Source organism: Peromyscus californicus, unplaced genomic scaffold (assembly GCF_007827085.1).
Source record: "Peromyscus californicus insignis strain IS unplaced genomic scaffold, ASM782708v3 Scaffold_10__1_contigs__length_136768540, whole genome shotgun sequence".
Classification (NCBI taxonomy): domain Eukaryota; kingdom Metazoa; phylum Chordata; class Mammalia; order Rodentia; family Cricetidae; genus Peromyscus; species Peromyscus californicus.
The window spans coordinates 6,285,941-6,307,790 of NW_026294391.1; the positions used below are offsets into that span (position 1 = coordinate 6,285,941).

At 39.6% G+C, this 21,850-nt stretch overlaps 1 protein-coding gene across 1 annotated transcript; it reads left to right on the top strand.

Moving 5' to 3' along the window:
* Positions 1–16,078: 16,078 nt before the first annotated feature.
* Positions 16,079–16,630, top strand: Ppp1r2c (PPP1R2C family member C). Its single transcript, XM_052743382.1, has one exon. The coding sequence runs from the start codon at positions 16,079–16,081 to the stop codon at positions 16,628–16,630; it is 552 nt and encodes a 183-aa protein (XP_052599342.1).
* The last annotated feature ends 5,220 nt before the right edge of the window (positions 16,631–21,850 follow it).

The window sequence follows — 21,850 nt, forward strand, 5'->3', positions numbered from 1 at the left end:
CATCTTTCAAAGTGTCAGCACTACCAGAGACTAATGTAGGTTAAGGAAGCAGAGGTGTGGAGATACTTAATTCAAATATGAGATACTTGCTACATTTTTTGACTCCTGCCACCCCTCCATGGTTTTAATAGAGAACATCAGAATGCTTTGCCACAGAAATCTGAAAGGGTGTGGGTACAGTAGCTTGGTTTCCCTTGTTTTCAGCATTCTCAGATAGACACCAAAGAATTTAAATGAAAAGGCTCTTAAAGACTGCCCTCCAAACAAAATTAAGATTTTTTTGTGCATATATACTACTGGGGATGAACCCCAGGGTCTCATGCACTAGGCAAGTGGTCTACCACTGAACCACATACAGCCTCAAAATAATACTTTATGGAATCTAAATTTATAGTGTCTATACACAACAATTGGTAAAAAGCATGTTATATATAACTAAGCAGAATCAAGAGTAAAAGGTTGAATTCCCCTTGATTCTCCTAACCATGAAACATCTTGTAAAATTTAACTCATACACATTTAGGGGTAAATTGCCTGATGTGGTGATTTCAGTGAGAATATCCCCCCCCGAGGTTCATGGAGTTGACTGTTTGGTTTCCAGTTGATGGCACTATTTAAGAAGGTTTAGGAGATAGGGCCTTGCTGAAAGAAGTGTGTCACTAGAGGTGGGCTTTGAGAGTTTGATTTCTCTGATTTTTCCTTACAGTTCAATATGTAAGCTCACAGCATCCTGCTCCAGCTGCCATGCTTGCCTGCTATCTCTGCCCTGATGTTATGGACTCTAACTTTTTGGAACCATAAGTCAAAATAAACTTTCTCTTTTAAGTTGTATTGGTCATGGTGTTTAATCACAACAGAAAAGTACCTAAAATGTAGACAGTTGCTCAGCTCTCCTCATAGGGTAGTAACAGTGAATTGTGTAAGGAAGTATATTGAAGCCAGGCCAGATGACACCTGGAAGGCTAAGGCTAGAAGGTACCAGTTTGTACCTTCTAGCCAGTTATGTCAGGAACTCAAAATTTGGGGTTTTCTTAGAAAGACTTTGATTAAGTAAAAAAAAATTAACAAATAGTAAGTGAATTAGATTTTAATTTTAATTTTCTTTTTACTTTTTGAGATTATGATATAATTACATCATTCTTGCCTCCCTTTTCCTCCCTCCAACCCCTCCTATAAATCTCTCTTTTATGTCTTTCAAATTAGTGGGCTCTTCTTTCCCTAATTATTATTACATATATATATACATGTATATTCCTAAACATGTACACACAACATGTCCAGTCTATATGATGTTACTTATATGTATAAGTTTTCATGGATCACCATTTTGCATTGGATAATTAATTGGTGTGCTTTTCTGCCACTCTTGGCCTTCATTAGTTGTCTGTAGTTCTTTGTATGGGGTTGGGGCCTTGTGAACTTTTCTCTGTCCACATCAGCATGTCTGTTGGTATCATCCATGTACTTCAGACCAAGGGCCTAGAGGCCTCTGATTTGAACCGCTCTAAGGAGACTACCTTTCATGGTACCAGAAAGTACCATGCACACTTCCAAAGGAGGTAAGCAATCAACAGTCCTACCCAGCTATGATGCCTATGAACTACACAATGACCAACATAACATGATAACCCTAAGGGCACAGTAGTAGCATGTATACCTTGGTACTCACCAACAGCTCTCTAGTTGGATATAAGACACACTCAAAAAGAGAGAAATCATGCCTGGTACTGAAAACCTAGTCAACTAGTGAAGTCATGAACCATAGAGGAGGACCTACAACTGCCACTTTCCCAGACCAAAATAATCCGTAATGACAATTTAAAATGTTTCCTTATTTCCACAGATAAGTGTAGTCCTACCCCTCATCAAGGAAACTTCTCTTTGTAACAGATGGAGAACATTACGGACAAGTACAACCAATCAAGATGAGGAATTGTGGAGTCCAGTCCCAACGGCGACATCTACAACACAACTTCTGGGCCTAAGGCTGAAGGATCATGGTAGAAAAGGGAGTGGACAGATTCTAAAAACCTGAGGAACAAGAAGTTTGCTGTGAACTTGTTTTTCCTAGGAATGTCAAAGCTATACCCATAAAGTCTCAGCAGCATAACTACCTAAAAATGGGCTGAAATGGGTTATTTTAAAATTATGTGCAACCAAAATCTATAAGACCTGTTGACTACCTTCTCAAGTGACACTGTTTGTGGTTCATGCAATAGGTCCCAAATTTGAGAGCTACTTCACTGGCATGAATCACCATTGTACTAATGAATGATGAGCTGCTGAAGGCTCAGGGACTGCTGAATCACTGACTCATTCGCTACTGAGAGGCATGTATGTTCAGATCACAGTACGTGATGGTGAGTGCTATAAACACACAAAAGCAAACCCCAGTGCCTGACAATTGACTTCTCCTTCAACATCTTAAAAACATAGCTAAACCTGCACTAGCCCACTGTGACTATGAAACCAGGGATACAAACTGCCTGGGTTCTTGTCTGAGATGCCTCTCAGTTAGGCTGTGTTAAAGAGTAGCCTAGAGTATTTCTAAACAATGAAGGCTGTTTTTTATATTTTTCTGCCATACCATAGGGTTTTCCTATAGCCTTGAATATCAGCTTGAGTCCCTGAAAGTCCTCTCCACAGCAATATGCCTTTTCAAAGAATTTGGTATCAGGGCATTCTTTCTCTTAGATGAATAAGAGTGTTTGAAAGTAATTGCAGAGTTCCTAAGTTAGTAGGACTTTGGAGAATATAGGCCAACTTGAACTTGAGGTACTTAAGACCCTTGTAAAAGTTTTATGGTTTTTTCATGCATTTGCTTTTGTGCTCCAAAATGCAGAAAGACCTTGAGGGAGAGAAGAAGAAGCAAAATATTATCAGAAGGGAAAAAAAATCTTGTGAATACTACCTGTAGGGGAAAATGTGAAACTATCTTAATTTCTTTTCTTTTTTTCTAAGTATGTTACTCCTTGTGAAAAATGAGGCCTGTGAAGGACAGGAAATGTGGCAAAGTCACTCTTTGTAACAAATCCCCAATTCCATGTATATCCTGTGACTAACTGAACAAGCTGTAACTGACTGTAAGGGCTCTAGAGTCCCTGTATTGATTGCCAAAAGTCTCACTTCCCCCAATTTCCTATTACCTAATATTTAGCACTCATTTATTCATTTATTTACTCAGTGAATAGTTTTGTAATAGCTACCATGTACCACATGCAGCATTATGTAATAAAGATAAGGTAGAGCTGAGTATGGCCATAGATACTTGAAATCCCAAGAATTAGGCAGTGGAGGCATGAGGATCATGAGTTCCAGGCCAGCATGAACTACAGAGGGAATTCTGTGCAGTCAGAACTATTTAGTGAGATGTAGTCTCAAAAACAAAACAAAGCAAACAACAACCAAACAATAACAACAAAATGCAAAGGATAAAAGGATATGACAATGGAGGCAGTTGTAAGCAAAACAGATATGTGCTGATAAAGAGAAGAATATTCAAGGCCATGATACTTGTCAAAGAGCATGAGGAAGAGTATTGCAAAGGGGACTGTTAGAGTCTGGATAAAGTCTGTCACATGGGTCTTGCAATGGGGAAAAGAAGTTGGATGTGACTCCTCATCCAGATAACCTGTTTTAATGGTCAGTCTCCCCATTTCTTCAATTATCCTTCTTGTTGAAGGCAATAGTAGACATTCTTCCCTTCCTTCAAACAGTATAAGCCCCTTTTCTTATTTGGTGGAAGAAACTTGCTAGCTTGTAAAAATAATCAGGCAAGCACCTAATGAAATTTCTTTGAAAACAAGGGAAAAGCAGAGCTTATTGTCTAGAAACAAAGAATTTTTAATCTAAAGGGCAACTAGTTTGACAAGATTTCTAGAGTTAAGGAAGTTATTTACATAAGACAAAGAACTCACTGTTTCCTAGGGGAATTGCCCAACCACAACAAAAGAGCTTAATAATATATTACAAGAAAAACTTGTTGTAATAATCCAATAAATTGTGTTCTTTTCACACTGAAAAATGTAATTTTAGATTTGCATTGATAAATTATTGAGCTCTTTTCTTATTGATGCTTTGAGAAAGGGTCTCATACTACATCCCAAGCTGGCCTGAAACTCACCACAATCCTCTTGCCTCAGCCTACCTTGGGCTAGTAGTACAATTGTGAGCCACAATATCTGTCTTATTATTGAGCTCTTAAAAAATGATAAAAATCTCTTACAATGAACATCCAATGTTATTAAATGATCAAACATGAAATTCTGTATCTAAAAACACTCTACAACTTTCTTATATCCATTCATTTTTCATCCTTCTCTTCTTCTCTTCATTATTTTGAAACAACTGTAGTCTTACTTTAGGACAAAATTGCCCTGTTTTTTTTTCCTTAATGAAAACACATTCTTTTTACCCTGTATACTTTTCCTTATTAAAAACATATCTTACCTTCCTTGAATATTTATGTATAGTCATTTCCCCTTCACCCTTATTAGTTCTAGAAGTTTTAATTACATATCTTGATTATAATTTTTAACTATAAGTAACTCTTCCTTTGCAGAGAAAACTAGGGAGGAGATAATTATAAAGTTATAGCAGCATCCTATACAAGCAGACTAGCAAATTTTATGAACACATATTTTATCTCTTATAGGTAAATGCAATTCCCACATAATATAATTTTTCATGATAATTAATAGGCCCCAATATACTCACTTCTCTATACTATATAAAATTATTAAACTCAAAGAATATAAACCCAAATTTAGGTTCAGTAATTAGTATTTTAGTAGTTCATCTAATTTAGAAATTATCTAGATATTTAATAACATCCACTATTGATTTACTTTAGTGTAACTCTAAGTTTTCACACTACCAAATATTTTGGGAACTGTTTTCAGATAGGCATAGTAGGACAATGAACAAAGCTAGTCATCATACACAGTTATTTCTTTGTTAGATTTTAAAAATTTATATACTGAAACACAGGCTCACTATATAGCCCAAAGTGACCTGGCACAATGTTAGTGCATCAGCCTCCCAAGTTCTAGGGTTATAACTATCAGACCCTACTTGCTTGGAGCCTCACCCAGGGACTTGTGGTGCCTAATTAGAACCTAACTTCTAATGACACAAAAGTCAAATCTCAGGAAGGGCAAATTGTGTCAATCATAAAATAGACTATCTAATGACTCTATTGCTGAACACACCACACACTTCAGTCATAGGTTAGGGAGAAATTGAGTTTATAGTGACGAGAGCTAGTTTTTACAGTACGAGAAGGTATTATGTAGGCTGCTAGAGGAAAACTGTCACCAACAGTCTTACCCAGCTTCAACCCTGATGAACAAATATGTGTGCGATAGTGGCACAAATGTTCTGGGGACAGTCAATGACTTTCTGATTGGATTTAAGGCCTGTTCCATGGGAGGAACTACATGTCTGGTACAGCAAATCAGGCCAAGGACCCTTGGTCCAGGCCAAAGTTGGTAAGCTAATAGCTCCAAAGGGTAAAGATACACCTATTATTAGCCTACTAGACTGATAGAGTATCAAATTACCTTCTAACTTTGTATTTCTAGGCCTGTAAATTAATGAAGCCTTCAGATCTCGTTGAAGAAGGTTTTTGTGTGTGCAGTGGATGATAGTTAACTCAGAAACTCACAACTGGTCAAAGCACAGAAAGTAAGTATCATTAGATTGCTCAGCTACAATGGCACATTATATTATCCCCCATCTCCATCATGAAGGCTCAGGAAACACTGTAGAAGAGAGTCAGAAATATTGTAAGAGCAGAGATAGGGAGAACCAGAGCAAAATAATGTCTTCTGGACATGACAGAACCATGCTATATTTATAAACTCATAGCAGCTGTGTTACCTGCACAAGATCTATTTGAGGTCAAGCCAGTCAAGATTCTAACAGGGAGGGAAGAGGACCTCACAAGATGCCACTCAGAACTGAAGAATTATTGACAGTTAATGGCTTCTGGGAGAGGGAGAGTCCATTTTATTTAAGATTGTAACTCCTGGTTTGTGGATTATATTACTCTAGAGGGCCCCATGAATATTTGGGCATCAAAAATTGGACTTTGTAGGTTATTAACTACAACCACCACTACCACCACCATAACAACAACAAAAAAAGAAGGTAAGGGGTTAGCAGTGAATGAGGGGGGAGTTTGTGGGGGTAGTGGGGATGAATATGATTAAAATAAACCATATGAAATTCTCAGTGAATAAAAGTATTATATTTAAAAATATGCCCCCTAAAAATATATCACTTCCTATGTATTCAAATGTACACCATGCAAATGGCCTAAACATAAAACTAAGCAACATATCTCAACAAATATAAAATCACCCTATTTACTCTCAATTATAAATACATTCTCTGAGAAATTGCTCACCGTGTTTCTATCTCTCACAGTATATATCAATGATGATGATGATGGTGATTATGATAATTACTTTCCAAGACAAATTCTCACTATTAGGTTTTGATTGCCTAGAAATCACTATCTAGAGCAGGCTGGTATTGAACTCACAGATATATGCCTGCCTCCCAAGTGCAGGGATTAAAGGCATATGCCATCATACCTGACTATATACTCTTTCTTAAAACTTTTCTATTAGTTATCTGGTAAATATTTTGATCTTAAGGCCTTCTGCTCAATGTTTCTTTTGTGATGTTTTAAAAGATGGCCCAGTGATAGAGATAGGGACTCTCACCGTGCTTCCCTTGATCTCTGTTGACCCTGGTGCTGATGTCAATTGGCCTAGCAGCCTGGGCAACTGAAGGTCTCTGATGGGACAACTATTCAGTGAAACCTGAGGTTTCTGGGCTGGAAGAGTGCGAGCCAGTGAGCTCCTTATGGAAAGTGTTACTTCTCATTTGAAGTTGATGAGCTCCAGCCAAAGTTCTACTGGTGGGTCCTAAAGGCAACTGAAAAAGAAATAGGGTGTACTATAGTTTATGAAAATGTATAGTTTCCAGGGGCTTCCTTCTGCTAGTTCCTCACTCTCTATTGCAGTGTGCTGGGAAGTGGAAGCCCATCCATGGAAAATCTACACATACCATGAGTATGACTTTTTCTTCTCTCAATCACTATTTCTGCCTTTCCAGCATATTTCCACTTGTCTTTGGAGGGAGAGGAAGAATAGTATGTGGATGATAGAGTTGGCTCCTGTCTCTACTCCCTACAGAATAGGCTTCCTAATCTGGGAGGCCTTGACTTTCACATTTTTCAAAATGGTGAGTCCCCATTTCCCTCTCAACTGATTCTTGGTCAGTTTGAGTTTGCAATCTTACTTCAAGGCTGGTGCAGCTTGATACCCAGATAGGGCTAGCTCCAGACTAAACCTAGGTTTCACCATAATGAGATGGGAAGGTCCATTTTCATTACAAGTATACTAAGATAAAGGTATACCTTGAAAGTCACTATGGTAAAGCCAGGTCTGAGACAATAGGAGTAGTCCATTACCCCAAGAGATGAATGTGGCATCTCTGGTACGACCCATGATATGTTTCATATTTATGTACCCGGTGAATCATTCTAGATGTAGTTTCAAGAAGAGAAAGTAGGAAGTAGTCTGGAACAAACTGGCACAGGAGACCACTTCCTAAATATAACACCAGTAGCACAGACACTGAGAGCAACAATTAATAAATGGGACCTCCTGAAACTGAGAAGCTTTTGTAGAGCAAAGGACATGGTCAATAAGACTAAACGACAGCCTACAGAATGGGAAAAGATCTTCACCAACCCCACATCTGACAGAGGGCTGATCTCCAAAATATTTAAAGAACTCAAAAAGCTAGACATCAAAATACTGAACAATCCAATTAAAAAATGGGCTACAGAGCTTAACAGAGAATTCTCAACAGAAGAATCTCAAATGGCTGAAAGGCATTTAAGGAATTGCCCTACATCCTTAGTTATCAGGGAAATACAAATCAAAACAACTCTGAGATACCATCTTATACCTGTCAGCATGGCTAAGATCAAAAACACTGAAGACAGCTTATGTTGGAGATGATGTGGAGAAAGGGGAACACTCCTCCACTGCTGCCGGGAATGCAAACTTGGACAACCACTTTGGAAATCAGTATTGTGGTTTCTCAGAAAATTGGGAATAATTCTTCCTCAAGACCCAGTTATACCACTCTTGGGCATATATCCAAGGAATCCTCAATCTTACCACAAGGACACATGCTCAACTATGTTCATATCAGCATTATTCATAATATCCAGAACCTGGAAACAACCTAGATGCCCTTCAACTGAAGAATGGATTGAGAAAATGTGGTACATATACACAATGGAGTACTACTCAGCAGAGAAAACAATGACATCATGAGATTTGCAGGCAAATGGATGAAACTAGAAAATATCATCTTGAGTGAGGTAACCCAGACTCAGAAGGACATGTAGTTTGAGTATCAGACAGACTGTGCCTTGTCAAATAAACTGAGCAATGTTCCTTCTGTTTCTATTTTGTGGAATAATTTGAGGAGTATTGACATTAATTCTTCTTTGAAAGTCTGGTAGAATTCTGTGCTAAACCCATTAGTCCCTTGGCTTTTTTCTTTCTTTCTCTTTCTTTTTGGTTAGGAGACTTTTAATGACTGTTTCTATTTCACTTCATGTTATAGGTCTGTTTAAATTGTTTTCTGATCTTAATATAATTTTGGCAAGTGATATGCATCAGGAAAACTATCCACTTCTTTTATGTTCCAGTTTGATGAAGTACATGTTTTTAAAGTATGCTGCTTTTGATTCTCTGAATTTCCTCACTTTCTGTGGTTATGTCCCCCTTTTCATTTCTAATTTTGTTAGTTTGGAAATTCTTTCTCTGCCTTTTAATTAATTTGGATACAGGTTTGTGGTGATATTATGTTCCCCAAAAAATTGTGCACCCTAATAAACTTATCTGGAGTCAGAGACCAGAACAGCCACTAGATATAGAGGCCAGAAAAAGGTGGCACTCACACATTTAATCCTAGCATTCCAGAGCAGAGATCCATCTGGATCTCTGTGAGTTCAAGGCCACACTGGAAACAGCTAGGCATGGTAAAAAGAGCCTTTAATCCCAGGAAGTGATGGCAGAAAGCAAAAAGGTATATAAGGCATGAGGACCAGGAACTAGGCAGGTTAAGCTTTTAGGCTTTTAGCAGCAGTTCAGCTGAGATCCATTTAGATGAGGACACAGAAGCTTCCAGTTTGAGGAAACAGGATCAGCTGAGGAATTGGCAAGGTGAAGAAGCTGTGGCTTGTTCTGCTTCTCTGATCTTCCAGCGTTCACCCCAATACCCAGCCTGAATTTGTTTTTATTAACAAGACCTTCTAACAATTCATGCTACATCTGGTGCCCAACGTTCTTGGTACGAATTCATGAAAAAGCTGCTTACCTGTGGCCTTGTGGGCCCCAGCTCAGGCCCGAGTTATACTTGGCCAGTTGTGGTGGCACACACCGGTAGGATTTGCTGAAAGAGGCAGAGGCAGGAGGATCCTGAGTTTGAGACCAGTCTGGGAGGCTTTCTAAGGAGAAGCTGCACCAGGACCAAGCCACAAACGGTGGTAGGACCATGGAAGCAGCGACTGCTGCTCCGAGTTGCTGGTTTCTTCTTATCATGTTGGTGACTGCGTTGATGCTGCTACCTGGGACAAAGGGTTTACTGCTGCTGGTTCAGAGAAGAATTGCCAGAAACATCGTGTTACAAGAAAGCATCAGCAAAGATCAGTTTGGAAAAGTTTGACAAGACAAATGGTGGGGAGCAATTGCTGTGAAGATTTTCTCTCCTAGGGAAGAACATTCATGGTTCCGAGAGACATTTTTCAGACTGTGATTGCTCCAAACCACAGAGGAGGCACAAAAAAAAATCTGCAGGAACCATGACCACACCTAACAGCAATTTTGAAATCTTCAAAAGGATGATGGGATCCCACAAAGGTGATTCCACATGGACTATGGTAAAGCCATTAAGATGATTAAAACCACAGAAAGGAAAGATGGGCTTTGAACTACAAACTACTCAGGACGATTTCGAGATGGCTAGCTGAGATGATCCAGCCTGACAGACTACTCCAGCAAGGACTTGTGACAAGTCCTGTACTTTCCCATTATGCAGCGACTGGACAAATGACACAGGACTTGACAATTAACCCAAAAAGTTTCTTTTTCAGGATCCCCTAAAGATGTTTTCACCCCCAGAAAGCAGGAAGTAATTTTAAGAAAATGACGCCCACATTTCCAAGAAGTGGGATGGGAGGTTCTTGGTTGTTTGAGTTATGGATATTGTCATTGTTTATGATGGTCGGTTACAAGTTGTTAATAGTTAATGGTCAGAAAAAAAGCTGAACAAGGAGATTAGATTCAGAGTTTTTGTTTAAAAAAAGAAAAAGAATATAGCTATGAGGTAGATCATTGCATCTACTCTGAGAAAAAAGATAAAGAATAATAGGATAAATGGATAGATCATTGAATCTACTCTAAAAAGAAAAAGGGGAAGATATAAAAATGACAAAAGGTAGATTATTGAATCTATTATGAAAAAAAAGAGAATATGGCTATAATAAGATAAAAAGTGAGATTATTGAATCTGCTTTTAAAAAAGAACTGCTTGTTTTACATAGGATAAGTAATGAAATTTTTTTGTCTGAATCTGTCAAACATTAATGGACTAGACATTGTTAATGTAATTCTTGACTGTATATATTGTATATACTTATTGGATATAGTTTTTCTTGTATTATAAGCTTTTTTAAATTTTACACAAAAAGGGGGAAATGTAGTGATATTGTGCTCCCCAATATATTGTGCATCGTAATAAACTTATCTGGGGTCAGAGAACAGAACAGCCACAATATTAAACATAGAGGTTAGGCAGTGGTAGCACACGCCTTTAATCCTAGCATTCCAGAGGCAAAGATCTGCTTGGTTCTCTGTGAGTTCAAAGCCACACTGGAAACAGCTAGGCATGGTAACAAGAGCCTTTAATCCCAGGAAGTGATGGCAGGAAGCAGAAAGGTATTTAAGGTGTGAGGATGAGAAACTAGAGCCTGGTTAAGCTTTTAGGCTTTTGAGCAACAAACAATTCAGCTGAGAGGCATCCAGTCTGGGGAAACAGGATCAGCTGAGGAATTGGCAAGGTGAGGTGGCTGTGGTTTGTTCTGCTTCTTTGATCTTCCAGCATTCAGCCCAATACCTGGCTCCAAGTTTGTTTTTATTAATAAGACCTTTTAAGATTTGTGCTACACAGTGCACCCCTTCTCAGTTCTGGAGCAGTTCCAGAAGAACGAAAAGAATGTCTTCACTTTTAGTGATTTGATCTTGCTGATCTGTCAAGGGGAAAATATAGAGACAAAAGAGGCCAAAACAAAAGTAAATATGTCCATACTTTAACCATCAGACCCTAAATACCTGAAGCCACACTCAGTGACATGTGATGTGCTTAGCACATATAATTAAAGTAGAAATCTTAATGATTCCTGGAGCCTGAACTTGAATGACCAGTTTCAGAAAAGACAAAGGAAACTGTAAATATTACTAATTAACAAGATAGGGAGATGTCCACTTCTTTTTTTTAATGATTTACTTTATTTACCCTAAATATCCAGTAACTTATTTTGTTGTATCCATGTAGAAATTCATTAGTGAACCACTTTACCTTCCTTTTATACCATTTTTAATTTCTTTCCAAAAATTTAAAACATTTTCTATGTTTGAAATACTTAGTTTTTTGTTCTTTGACAGTTCCATACATAGATATAATGAAATTCCATCTTTCCTATCCCCAATTATCCTGCCTCATTCATCCCACCTTACCCTCCTTCTTTCCATCACCAATCCCTGCTTCTCAACAAGTCCCCTTTCTACTTTTATCCTCTCATCCCCCTTCTCTCTCTCTCTCTCTCTCTCTCTCTCTCTCTCTCTCTCTCTCTCTCTCTCTCTCTCTCTGTGTGTGTGTGTGTGTGTGTGTGTGTGTAAAATCTACTGAATTTAAATTAGGCTATGTGTATGAGCATGGGTGGGAGATTATTTCCTGGAACACGGCCAACTTATCAGTGGTTACGTTACAACAGAAAGTGACACCCCTTCTGCCCAGGGCCACTGATTGTCAATAGCCATCCATGATGAAATGTTGACAGGCAGAATCTTTTGCAGAGCTTGTGTACTTTGCCACCCCAGCTGCAGTGAGTGTGTAAAACAGATCATGAAACAGTGTCTTCTGGACATAGCATGCCACTTCTTATTGGCCCAGATAAGAAACTATACAAATGGCTCACAGGCTAAGACTAAGCAACTTTTCTAAACCATCACAAAATGACCCCATTCCCTCTCAGGGCTCAGATTCTCTCTCTGAGAATGTTCCTACTGTTTTTCGGTCTCTATCACTGCACATGTATTTTATTTAAATTTTTATATCAATTATGGTCTGGTAACAACTTTAACACCCCTTCCTCATGCCTTCAGCTCATTGTTTCTGGCACGACAGACAATGTGGGTTGGTCAGAGTTGAAGGAGGTAGGCGATTGAAATGGGATATCTCAAAGGATTCAAGGGAGCTGGAATAATGAACCATTGAGGCAACAGGAATAGAGGATCAGAGATGATGGGAAGGAAGAGGCCTTACAGAAGCTAGTGAGGGAGATCTCACATTTCTCAAAGAGACAACTAAGGTTACAAGTTATCTTAGCAAAATCATGCCAGTAAGAAATGAAATAGTCAGATTTGATAAAACACATAGTTATCAGGGGTTTGGGGAGCCGACTGGGAGATTCTTATAGGAGAAGTAGGATGAAACAGAAAGAAAGAAAGACTTCAAAAGTTACCAGGAAAATAGGGCTGGAGAGATGGCTCAACAGTTGAGAGCACTGGCTGCACTTTCAGAGGACACAGGTTCAATTCCCAGCACCCACGTGGCAGCTCACAACTGTCTATAACTCCAGTTCCAGAGATCTGATGCCCTCTTTCTGGCCTTCATGGGTACCAGGTACACATGTTGCACAGATGCATATGTAGACAAAACAGTCATACATGTAACATTTAATTTCTTTAAGAAAAGAATTCTGTTCTACAGAGTCAGGTGTAATCCCCACATGGACTTAGAAAAAGAGCCAGGAAGAATTTTCCAGCTCAGAGGCAGTCCCAGGAGCTAGGACAACCCTTACAAAAAGCCAATAAGAAGAACTTTAGCCTAGAAAATCCTGGCTTGAATAGTCCCACCCAAACTCATACTGAAATAAAATTGTTAGTGTGTGAAATACAAAAAGAGTAAGAACTGAATCCAACTATGATGGTGTTTAGAGGTGGAGCCTTTGGGAGGCAATTAAGATTAAATGATGCTGTTAGGTTAGGACCTTAATTCAGTAAGAGTATGATTTTACAGAAAGAGAAAAGGAACCCAAGATATGGAGCTGTGTCTTGCTCTCTGATATTTACCAGGGACTTCAAAATCTACAGAACAGCACTGCCAGATAGTGCTGCTCAGTCTTGAACTTCCCAGCCCTCACAACCATGAATCAAACCTTTTGTTCTTTATACCTTTCTTAGTCTGTGTCATTAAGATCTAGTAACAGAAAACAGCCATAAATACCTTTCAAAAGAAGACCAGGACTCTATCCCAGCTTCAAAGCACATTCTTACCCAAAATCATAACAATCAGAATGTATCTGCAAGATGCTTTAGCAGACTATTATCCAGAGCTCAGGAGTTAGACTCACCCATGGTATGGGTTCCTTAATCAGTACAGCTAGACGTGAAGGCAGAGGTGTCCAATGTAGTTCAGAGCAAGAGGTTCAACTTTCTAATGGTACAACTGATCCTATCCAAGTCACTGGCACCAAAACTGTTAAAGGGAAAAAAATTCATTGTGCCTAATAAAGACATTATGGGAGACTATATTCAGTACTGAATTTTGTAAACAAATTTGAGTACCACTGCAGTAGAATCTTCCAGAGGGAAAGAGAAATGGAACTTATCTCTGACACGACAAATTTGAGTTCATAGCAAAAGGCTAGATGGGGAGAGTCAACGGTTGGAATATTAATAAGAAACAACAGGAGTAAGGGTGTTCTTGATAGACTGAACTTCCAGGACTCTTCCTTAAAGTAGGTCAGATTGACCAATTATCTAGTATATTTAGCATGAGGAATTTGGTCACATATCCAATGGTGTCAGAACCAAGTGGGGGTTTCACTAAATTGACAATAAGATTTAAGTTCAAATTGGATTCTGTACCAGCAGGTGGGGAAACCTATGGTTGGGTTTACATGTTGAGGGCTTGAAGAAGCCTGATTAAAGTCAGGTCAGAGGAGTGGGTCTTTGTTATATCCTTTCTTCTCAGTATTTGCTATTTATTGTATGCAGACAATATATATATATATATATATATATATATATATATTAATAAATACTTTTATTTTATAATTAATTTAATTTTACATATCAGCCATGGATTTCCCTGTCCTCCCTCCTCCCACCCCCCAGCCTTCCCCCCATCCACCCCCCATTCCCACCTCCTCCAAGGCAAGGTCTCCCCTGAGGATTCAGCCCATCCTGGTAGATTCAGTTGAGGCAGGTCCAGTCCCCTCCTCCCTTCACCAAGGCTGAGCAAAGTGTCTCAGCAAAGGCCCTAGGTTCTAAAAAGCCAGCTCATGCACCAAGGACAGGTCCCAGTCCCACTGCCTGGGGGCCTCCAATATATATTTTAAATATGTTTTAAATGACTTCAAGTGTTGCCAAGGAACAGAGGTGGCAGAAATGTACAGGTAGGACTATTTGCTTTGAGAGACAGTTTTTGGCCCTAGGATAATGTTTAGAGCAATTTCTGAAGGCATAGTTAAGGCTTCAGGGGGATCTTAAAAGGGCTTTTGGTCAGAAAATGTCATGAATGTTTTTAGAATTGAAAGGCTAACTCAAAAGCTTGGTGTTTGGTCGGTTGAATTTGCTGGGAAAAGGCTCTAGAGCAGTGGTTCTCTACCTTCCTAATGCTGTGACCCATTAACACAGTTCCTCATGCTGTGGTGACCCCCAACCATAAAATTATTTTCATTGTTATTCCATAACTTTAATTTTGCTACTTTCACGAATCATAATGGAAATATCTGTGTTTTCTAATAGTCTTAGGTGACCCTTGTGAAAGGGTCATTTGATACCAAAGGGGGGTCACAACTCACAGGTTAAGAACTGCTGATTTAGATGGATGACTGAACAAGCTTTGTTCTGGGAACAGGTCTTGATTTTAAGGATATTATACAAGTGATTGAAGAGGGTGAAAGGATTTCAAGATTTCTGTGCTGAGAGGGTGGACGAGAGATTGGAAAGCAGCAGGGAGGTCTGTCCAGGATCTAATTCAAAGGCTGAGGTGACAGTCACCCCAAGATGTGGTAATGACTTAAAATAGGATGGCAGTAGAAGAGATCAAATGAGTTTCTTAAAATATGTAGGCCAGCATCAGAGGACTAGAGCAAAGAGCGAGCCATCTCATCTGGACATAGAGATGCAACTAGGCTCCCGACTGGTCTAAGCAGTTGTTGGTGTGGCTATTCTCTGAGACACAGACAAAGACAGGAGGGACAGGGGACATACATTTATGTGGAGAGGGACATATGTGGAGAGGGCATATGGGAGAAGTACATATATTTATGTGGAGAGGGCATAGGGGAGAAGTCTCCCATCTTTCCAATTTAAGAAGTGAATTTTAAATGTTAGATAGTAAGAAAGATGTTTCACATAGCTTCACTGTGCACAGAGTGTAGAGAAGCCCCCAAATAGTAATGATTCTCATTCATGTACCACAAATGGGTATTTTCCTATTACATTTCTTTAAAACAAAGAAAGAAAAATCCAAGATGGCGACCAGAGAGGGCCGCAAAGCCACGGCTGCTGCAGTGACGAAAGCAGGGTGCATTGTGACTTATCTCACTGTGTCCTTTGTGACATGCCCAACCCTGGCGCTGCTACTGGGGTGCTGAGGGCCTGTCTGCCAGACAGATCTAGCTCCTGCTTGAGTGCGGAGTGCGGACAAGTGGCTGCGTCGGCCCAATTCTAACTTGGCCCTCAGCTTCCCAGTCATGGCAACCTCCACCACCTCACACCGGCCCATCAAGGGGATACTCAAAAACAAGAGTTCAACATCTTCAGTGGAGGATTCCACCCAACCATCGGGAAGACCTGGCGCTCAGGATTTGCAACGTAAGAAATCACAGAAGTGGGACGAATCCAACATACTAGCAACCCACTATCCATCCTACAAAGACTATGACTTAATGAAGACGAACGAGCCCGGCAATCCCTACGCCAGTGTGCCACATGACGGAGAAGACAACATGAGTGAAGTTCAAGGAAAGGAAGCCATGACCGCTGCTGATACCTTAGCGAAGAAGCTCGCAGCCAGTGACACCTTTGGGACCAGCTATCAGGGTGAGGAGCAAGAAAGCAGCAGTGCGCATAGCAGCAAATTCTTCCTGGACAAACAAGAGCGACAACGGCAATTTGAGTTGAAAAGAAAGTTACATTACAACGAAGGACTGAACATCAAATTGGCCAGACAACTCATATTAGAGGAGCTCCAGTCTGAAGTAGAAGAAGATGACATCCAACCACATCTCCATTCAAGTTTTTGAAGAAAAGACTACTACAGAAGAAGCTCCGACAATTTAACATCTAGAAATTCCATCATAAACGCATATAACATCTGCGGTTGCCGCTGTCATTGCCTATCCATCGCTGCTTCTTGCTTCTTAGAACCTATGCTCTTAGTGTGACACTGCTTGTCCATGTAACTGTTTAATTGTGTTTAATGGCCATGCAAGAATTAAATGGTAATGTTAGAAAACATTAAACTGACTGAAATGTCTGTCTGTTGTGGCTGTGCTTTATTTCCTGCGCCAAATTGTCATCGGCTTCCTTTTTTAAATTGAAAATTGTCTTGAGCTCATTTTAGATTGAGAATTAGTTGTGGGAAAGAATTCAGGGGGAAAAAACCTGTGTACCCCTTATGTACTTGGTAATATGCTGGACAAGTGGTAATGAATATATTACAAAAAGTAATAGTGCCCTTCTTATAGCCACATTGGTTCCCCATTTCTAGAAGTTTGTTTCATGACTGGTGCACAAGGTACTGGAGATATTCAATGGTACAAAGGCACATTTCTAACAAGTGAGCACATACTTACCAAGCAGAGACATTTGTCAGGGGTGGTTGCCAGGAATAGGGAGAGAAAATGGGAGAAGTGCAGACTCTCCTAGGGGTCTGGCGGGGAGGGAGCCTGCTTGTTTTTCAAATGGTGTCTATTAAAGCACTATGGTTGTTATTACATACCTATTTGAATGAGAAATGGTTTCCAGATGACTAGAGAATGAGCATCCATTTTCAGAAGAAGAATGCTGTCTTCAAAGTTCCTGTTGAGCTGAAGATGAAAACAAAGAAGGTTGGAAAAATGGTCCAGTGGTTAAGAGCACATATTGCTCTTGCAGAGAGCCCAAGTGGAGTTTCTAGCACCCACAATGGGTTGCACACAACTATCTGTAACTCCATTTCCAGAAGACTCAATGCTCGCTTCTGTCCTCATGCACACTCCCCCTGCTCAACACACATACACATAACTAAAAAGAAAATACAGGGCTTAAGACACATTCAGCCATTAATAGAATTTGCTGTCCTTGCAGAGGACCCAGGTTCAGTTCCAGGTGCCCACCGTAACTCTAGTTCCAGAGGATCCAATGCCATCTTCTGGCCTCAAAATTAACTGTATACATATGGTGCATAGACATACATGCAGACAAAACACCCATACACATAAAATAAGAGTAAATATTTAAAAAATGATAAAGACAGGGAGACCAATTTGAGGACATGTTTCTACTCCAAAGAAGAGGATGGTGCGGCTCCCACTGGGCTACAGTATAGGCAATACAAAGGTATAGGGGGAAACATTTGCTAATTTGCCCATAGGGGGAATGGCAGAGAGATAAGAATGCTGAACAGATTAACACAGGATGTCAACAGGATGTGTATACTTGAAAATTCCCTTTCCACAAGTTGATGCTTGCTTTCTTGCTTCCACAACACAGTACTACATCCATGATCAGAAAAATATGTGGGCATGGAAAGAGGAGAAAAGAATCTCTAAAATCAAAATTTGATGAGAAATACTATCATGCATTTCTTATAGACATCTTAAACAAATTAACACTACTATTTATAAAATCTGTAATGGGAAAGTTCAGTTCACACATGGATGGATGGAACATTCAATGTCAACATCCATTCTAGAATAGGCAAAAAGGCTGAGTTTCATGTAGTAGCCTACATGTGTAAGAGGCCTTCAAAGGGCTTCAGAATATAGGCTGCAAAGATCTGGTGGAAAGTGAAAAAAATGTGTGTGCTAGTGTGTGGTGTCTGTGTCTATATGTATGCATAGGAAAAGACACTTCAGGTATTTTTATCCACCAGCATAAACATGGTTCTCTAATACAATATTATACATTATTAGTGCCTTAAAAATATAAGAGTTGTTATCATTGTGTAGGCAGAGCATTTTTGCACTACTGAACCTGCCTATGCATACTGGGTACTAAACAGTTTATTCTTCCAAGGAACCAGCTTTCTTTCATCTTCCCCTCCACTGTTTTAAAGCAGACTCTTTAAAAGGTGCATATGAACTTGGTTTCCATAGCAATTGCAAGCATCAGTGATAACCAAGAGCTTCTAAGTTATAATATACAGTCTGCCCTACTAATGAATTTCAAACTGCATTTCCATGAGACAATGGCTCAGCCACTGATAGATAAGGTCAGACCCCATCTTCAAACTTTAAATTAAATCAGGATAGATCAAAATGCATCAGTGGGAGGAGTGTCCTTTTGGGAAAATGTTCTGTTAAAAAATACACTCTTTCTGGAGACAAGACGATCACTTTTGTGGTTTATAATACTCAGATGGAAAAATTCTAAAACATACACAAGTCTCTTCTGGGTTATTAATGTATGTCAGCATTTTCTTATGTTACTTATGACTGAGTTTCACCCTTAATAGCTCTGACTCTAAGAAAGCATACAATAACCATCGCCCCAAAGGCAGGTGTGATAGTTAATCTTAGCCAAGTCAGGAGGAATACAAGTTCAATAATAACATCACCTTATTTATAGTTTGTGCCTCCATTCAAGGAGTCTCAGTTGTCTGGTGTGCTCAGCCATTTCCACCCTGTGTAAGAGTGCTTACAGGAGTCCTGGAAGGATATTGCCCAAGGTCTTGAAAGGCCTTGCTTTGGAATTGTTTTTGAGGATAGTGTCCAGAAACAGAGTTTAACCAATTATGGATAGGTAGATCTGAAAAGATTGGCATTCCATATGCAAGTATGAAGCAAGAGAATGGTCTAACCCATATAGCACACAAAGACAATCAATGGGAGACACCATGTTTTTAAGCAAGAGTGGCCTGACCAGACTTCTCTTCCTGAGATCATCCTAATTGAAGCATGGCCGTGAACCAACCAATGTAAGGAAGACTAAGCTAGAGACAGTACACTGGGTTCCAGAAAGCTGAAGACTGTAATATTCAAGCACCAAATTCCTTATTTTGTACTCAACAAAGTAACAACTGGCACTACCTCAGCGCCAGACACACAGTGACCCCCTGACCAGCTGTATCTGCCTTACCCAGAAGCTGCTAAGAAGTCCAAATTCTCAGACCATATCCCAAGACCTCCTAACTCAGTGTGTCGGGGTCCTAAATCCAGCATTCTTAAACTTAATAAGCTTCCTAGGGGAGTCTCCCACGTAATCAAGTACTACAATATGATGTTTTATTTACCAAGCTCCATTAGGTGGGACAGATCTCAGTGATTCTCTCTATGTATGCTTTGTGAGTACAACTGTTTGCAAAAATACATTATGTTGAATTTAAGAACAGCACACAGATTTCTGAGTTTGATCTTTGAAACCCACATGGTCAGAGGAGAAAATCCAGTCCTGTGAGTTATGCTCTAACTTCCATATGTGTACCATGACATGTGGGAACACATGCACAGATACATATATGTTTAAATAAATAAACATCATTAAAATATTTAAAAAGACATTTCCATAAGTATGCAGTCAGATCTCAGCAATACTCATTCTGTCCCCATCCTTAAGAAAACATTTCTCTAGTTCTTCCCCTTGGTATGGTAAGTATTCTCCACAGAGTTACAGGGCTTCCCCACATCTCCTGCTTTACTAGGGCCACTCCATTTACTCAGAATATACACCTTCTTGTTTACACTGAGTATTTCATGCGTTCTTCTGCATTCAGTACAAACTCGACCTCAGACACCCAAGTTAGAATACCAAGTTCCTGTCCTGGGAGAGGCCAAAAAGTATAATGGGCAGTAAATGTTTTGACTCAAAGAATCTGAGTTGGAATCCAGTCTCTGCAACAGGTTAACTGAATCACTCAAGGAAAAGAAAGCACTTCACCAGTTGGACCTTGTTTCCTCACAGCTGCATGAGGATAACAAATTATAATGCCTTCTGTGGGTGGCTTTTGGAATGACTAAATGAAAAGGTGTTAGTAAAACACGTGACTTCTATAAATATTCAGTAGGTGGTAGATGTTATTGTTCTCCTCACATGTACACATTTCTGTTCATCTCTTAATCTGCTGATCATTTCCATTGACAGTGTTAGGCATTTCTAAAGGTACTTCTCTTTTCTCACTGGACAGAGAACCTTTCATATACAGGATCTGTGCCCACGGGTCTGAAGTCTCTAAGCACAGTCCATGTTGCAAAGTGAAGCTGAGAGGATGAGCTTGAGCGTGTCTCCCTCCTGTTAAATTGGATCCCACAATCAACTCGGGATTAGTCAAACACAATTTGGTCTCTGAGACTACTGAAGCTTCAGCATCATGAACTTTCATGGATACAGGTGAAGGCAAAGTGAAGAGTGGGTAGTCTCAAAAGGTAACAGTGCTTACTCAAAGCAGTGACAATTGCTTCACGTAATCTTCTCTTTGAGGATGTCCTTGATGTTTTTCATCATCCCTAAGCCTGAAAAGCAGAAGATAAAATGGGAGGACACTAAGCGGGACTTAGATGTAAAGCCAAACTACAGTTTAATTTTCAAACACATTGAAATTTCTAGGACACAGTCAAGTTTGGGAAAGAAAGGCATTAATTCTGTCTCATCCAAACCACAGGGAAGATTCACATCATCATTTACAGTAATGTATGGCACTTTATATTCACAGCACATTTCTAATTCTCACTTTTGCCTTCTGAACTTCTTTTACTAATTACTATTTGACTTCAACTGCAAGTTTTAGAAAGTGGAAGTAGAAAGGAACTTTTTGACCCTTTAGTCCAACTGCTTCAACTTATTGCCCAAGGTTCTCTGTCTTAGAAACAAGGGAAACCAAAATATCGCCCTGGGGTTAGAAAGCCCAGGGAACCTATGTTTGCCTATAGCCACATGCTACCTCCTTTGTATATATGGAACATATATTAACTATAAACCCAAATACAGTGCTTCTTGTTTGGAGACAATTCTTGTGCTTTGAACTCAGAAAAGCCTTCCAGTAGAGTATGTCCTCTTATAGAAAACCTGACCTCAGCCAGCACCAGACTCGACACAAACAGCCCAAGAGATAAAACCAAGTAACTTCTCTTGAAAAGAAAAAAAAATTTCTATCAGTCTGGTCTGGCAAATACTTTCTCCTTGTACCTTGTGCTTATCATTCCCAGCATGTCATGCTTTAATAATAAATGCATGTTGTGGAGAAACAGAAGCACTGTGGGTGAATTCTAAGAAAAAAAAGTATCCCTCAGACGGAGTGAAGCCCTTACATCATAGTCAAGAGAAGT

Excerpts from the sequence above, each read along its gene's own strand:
- Ppp1r2c (XM_052743382.1), top strand. The coding sequence starts at position 16,079 with ATGGCAACCTCCACCACCTCACACCGGCCCATCAAGGGGATACTCAAA.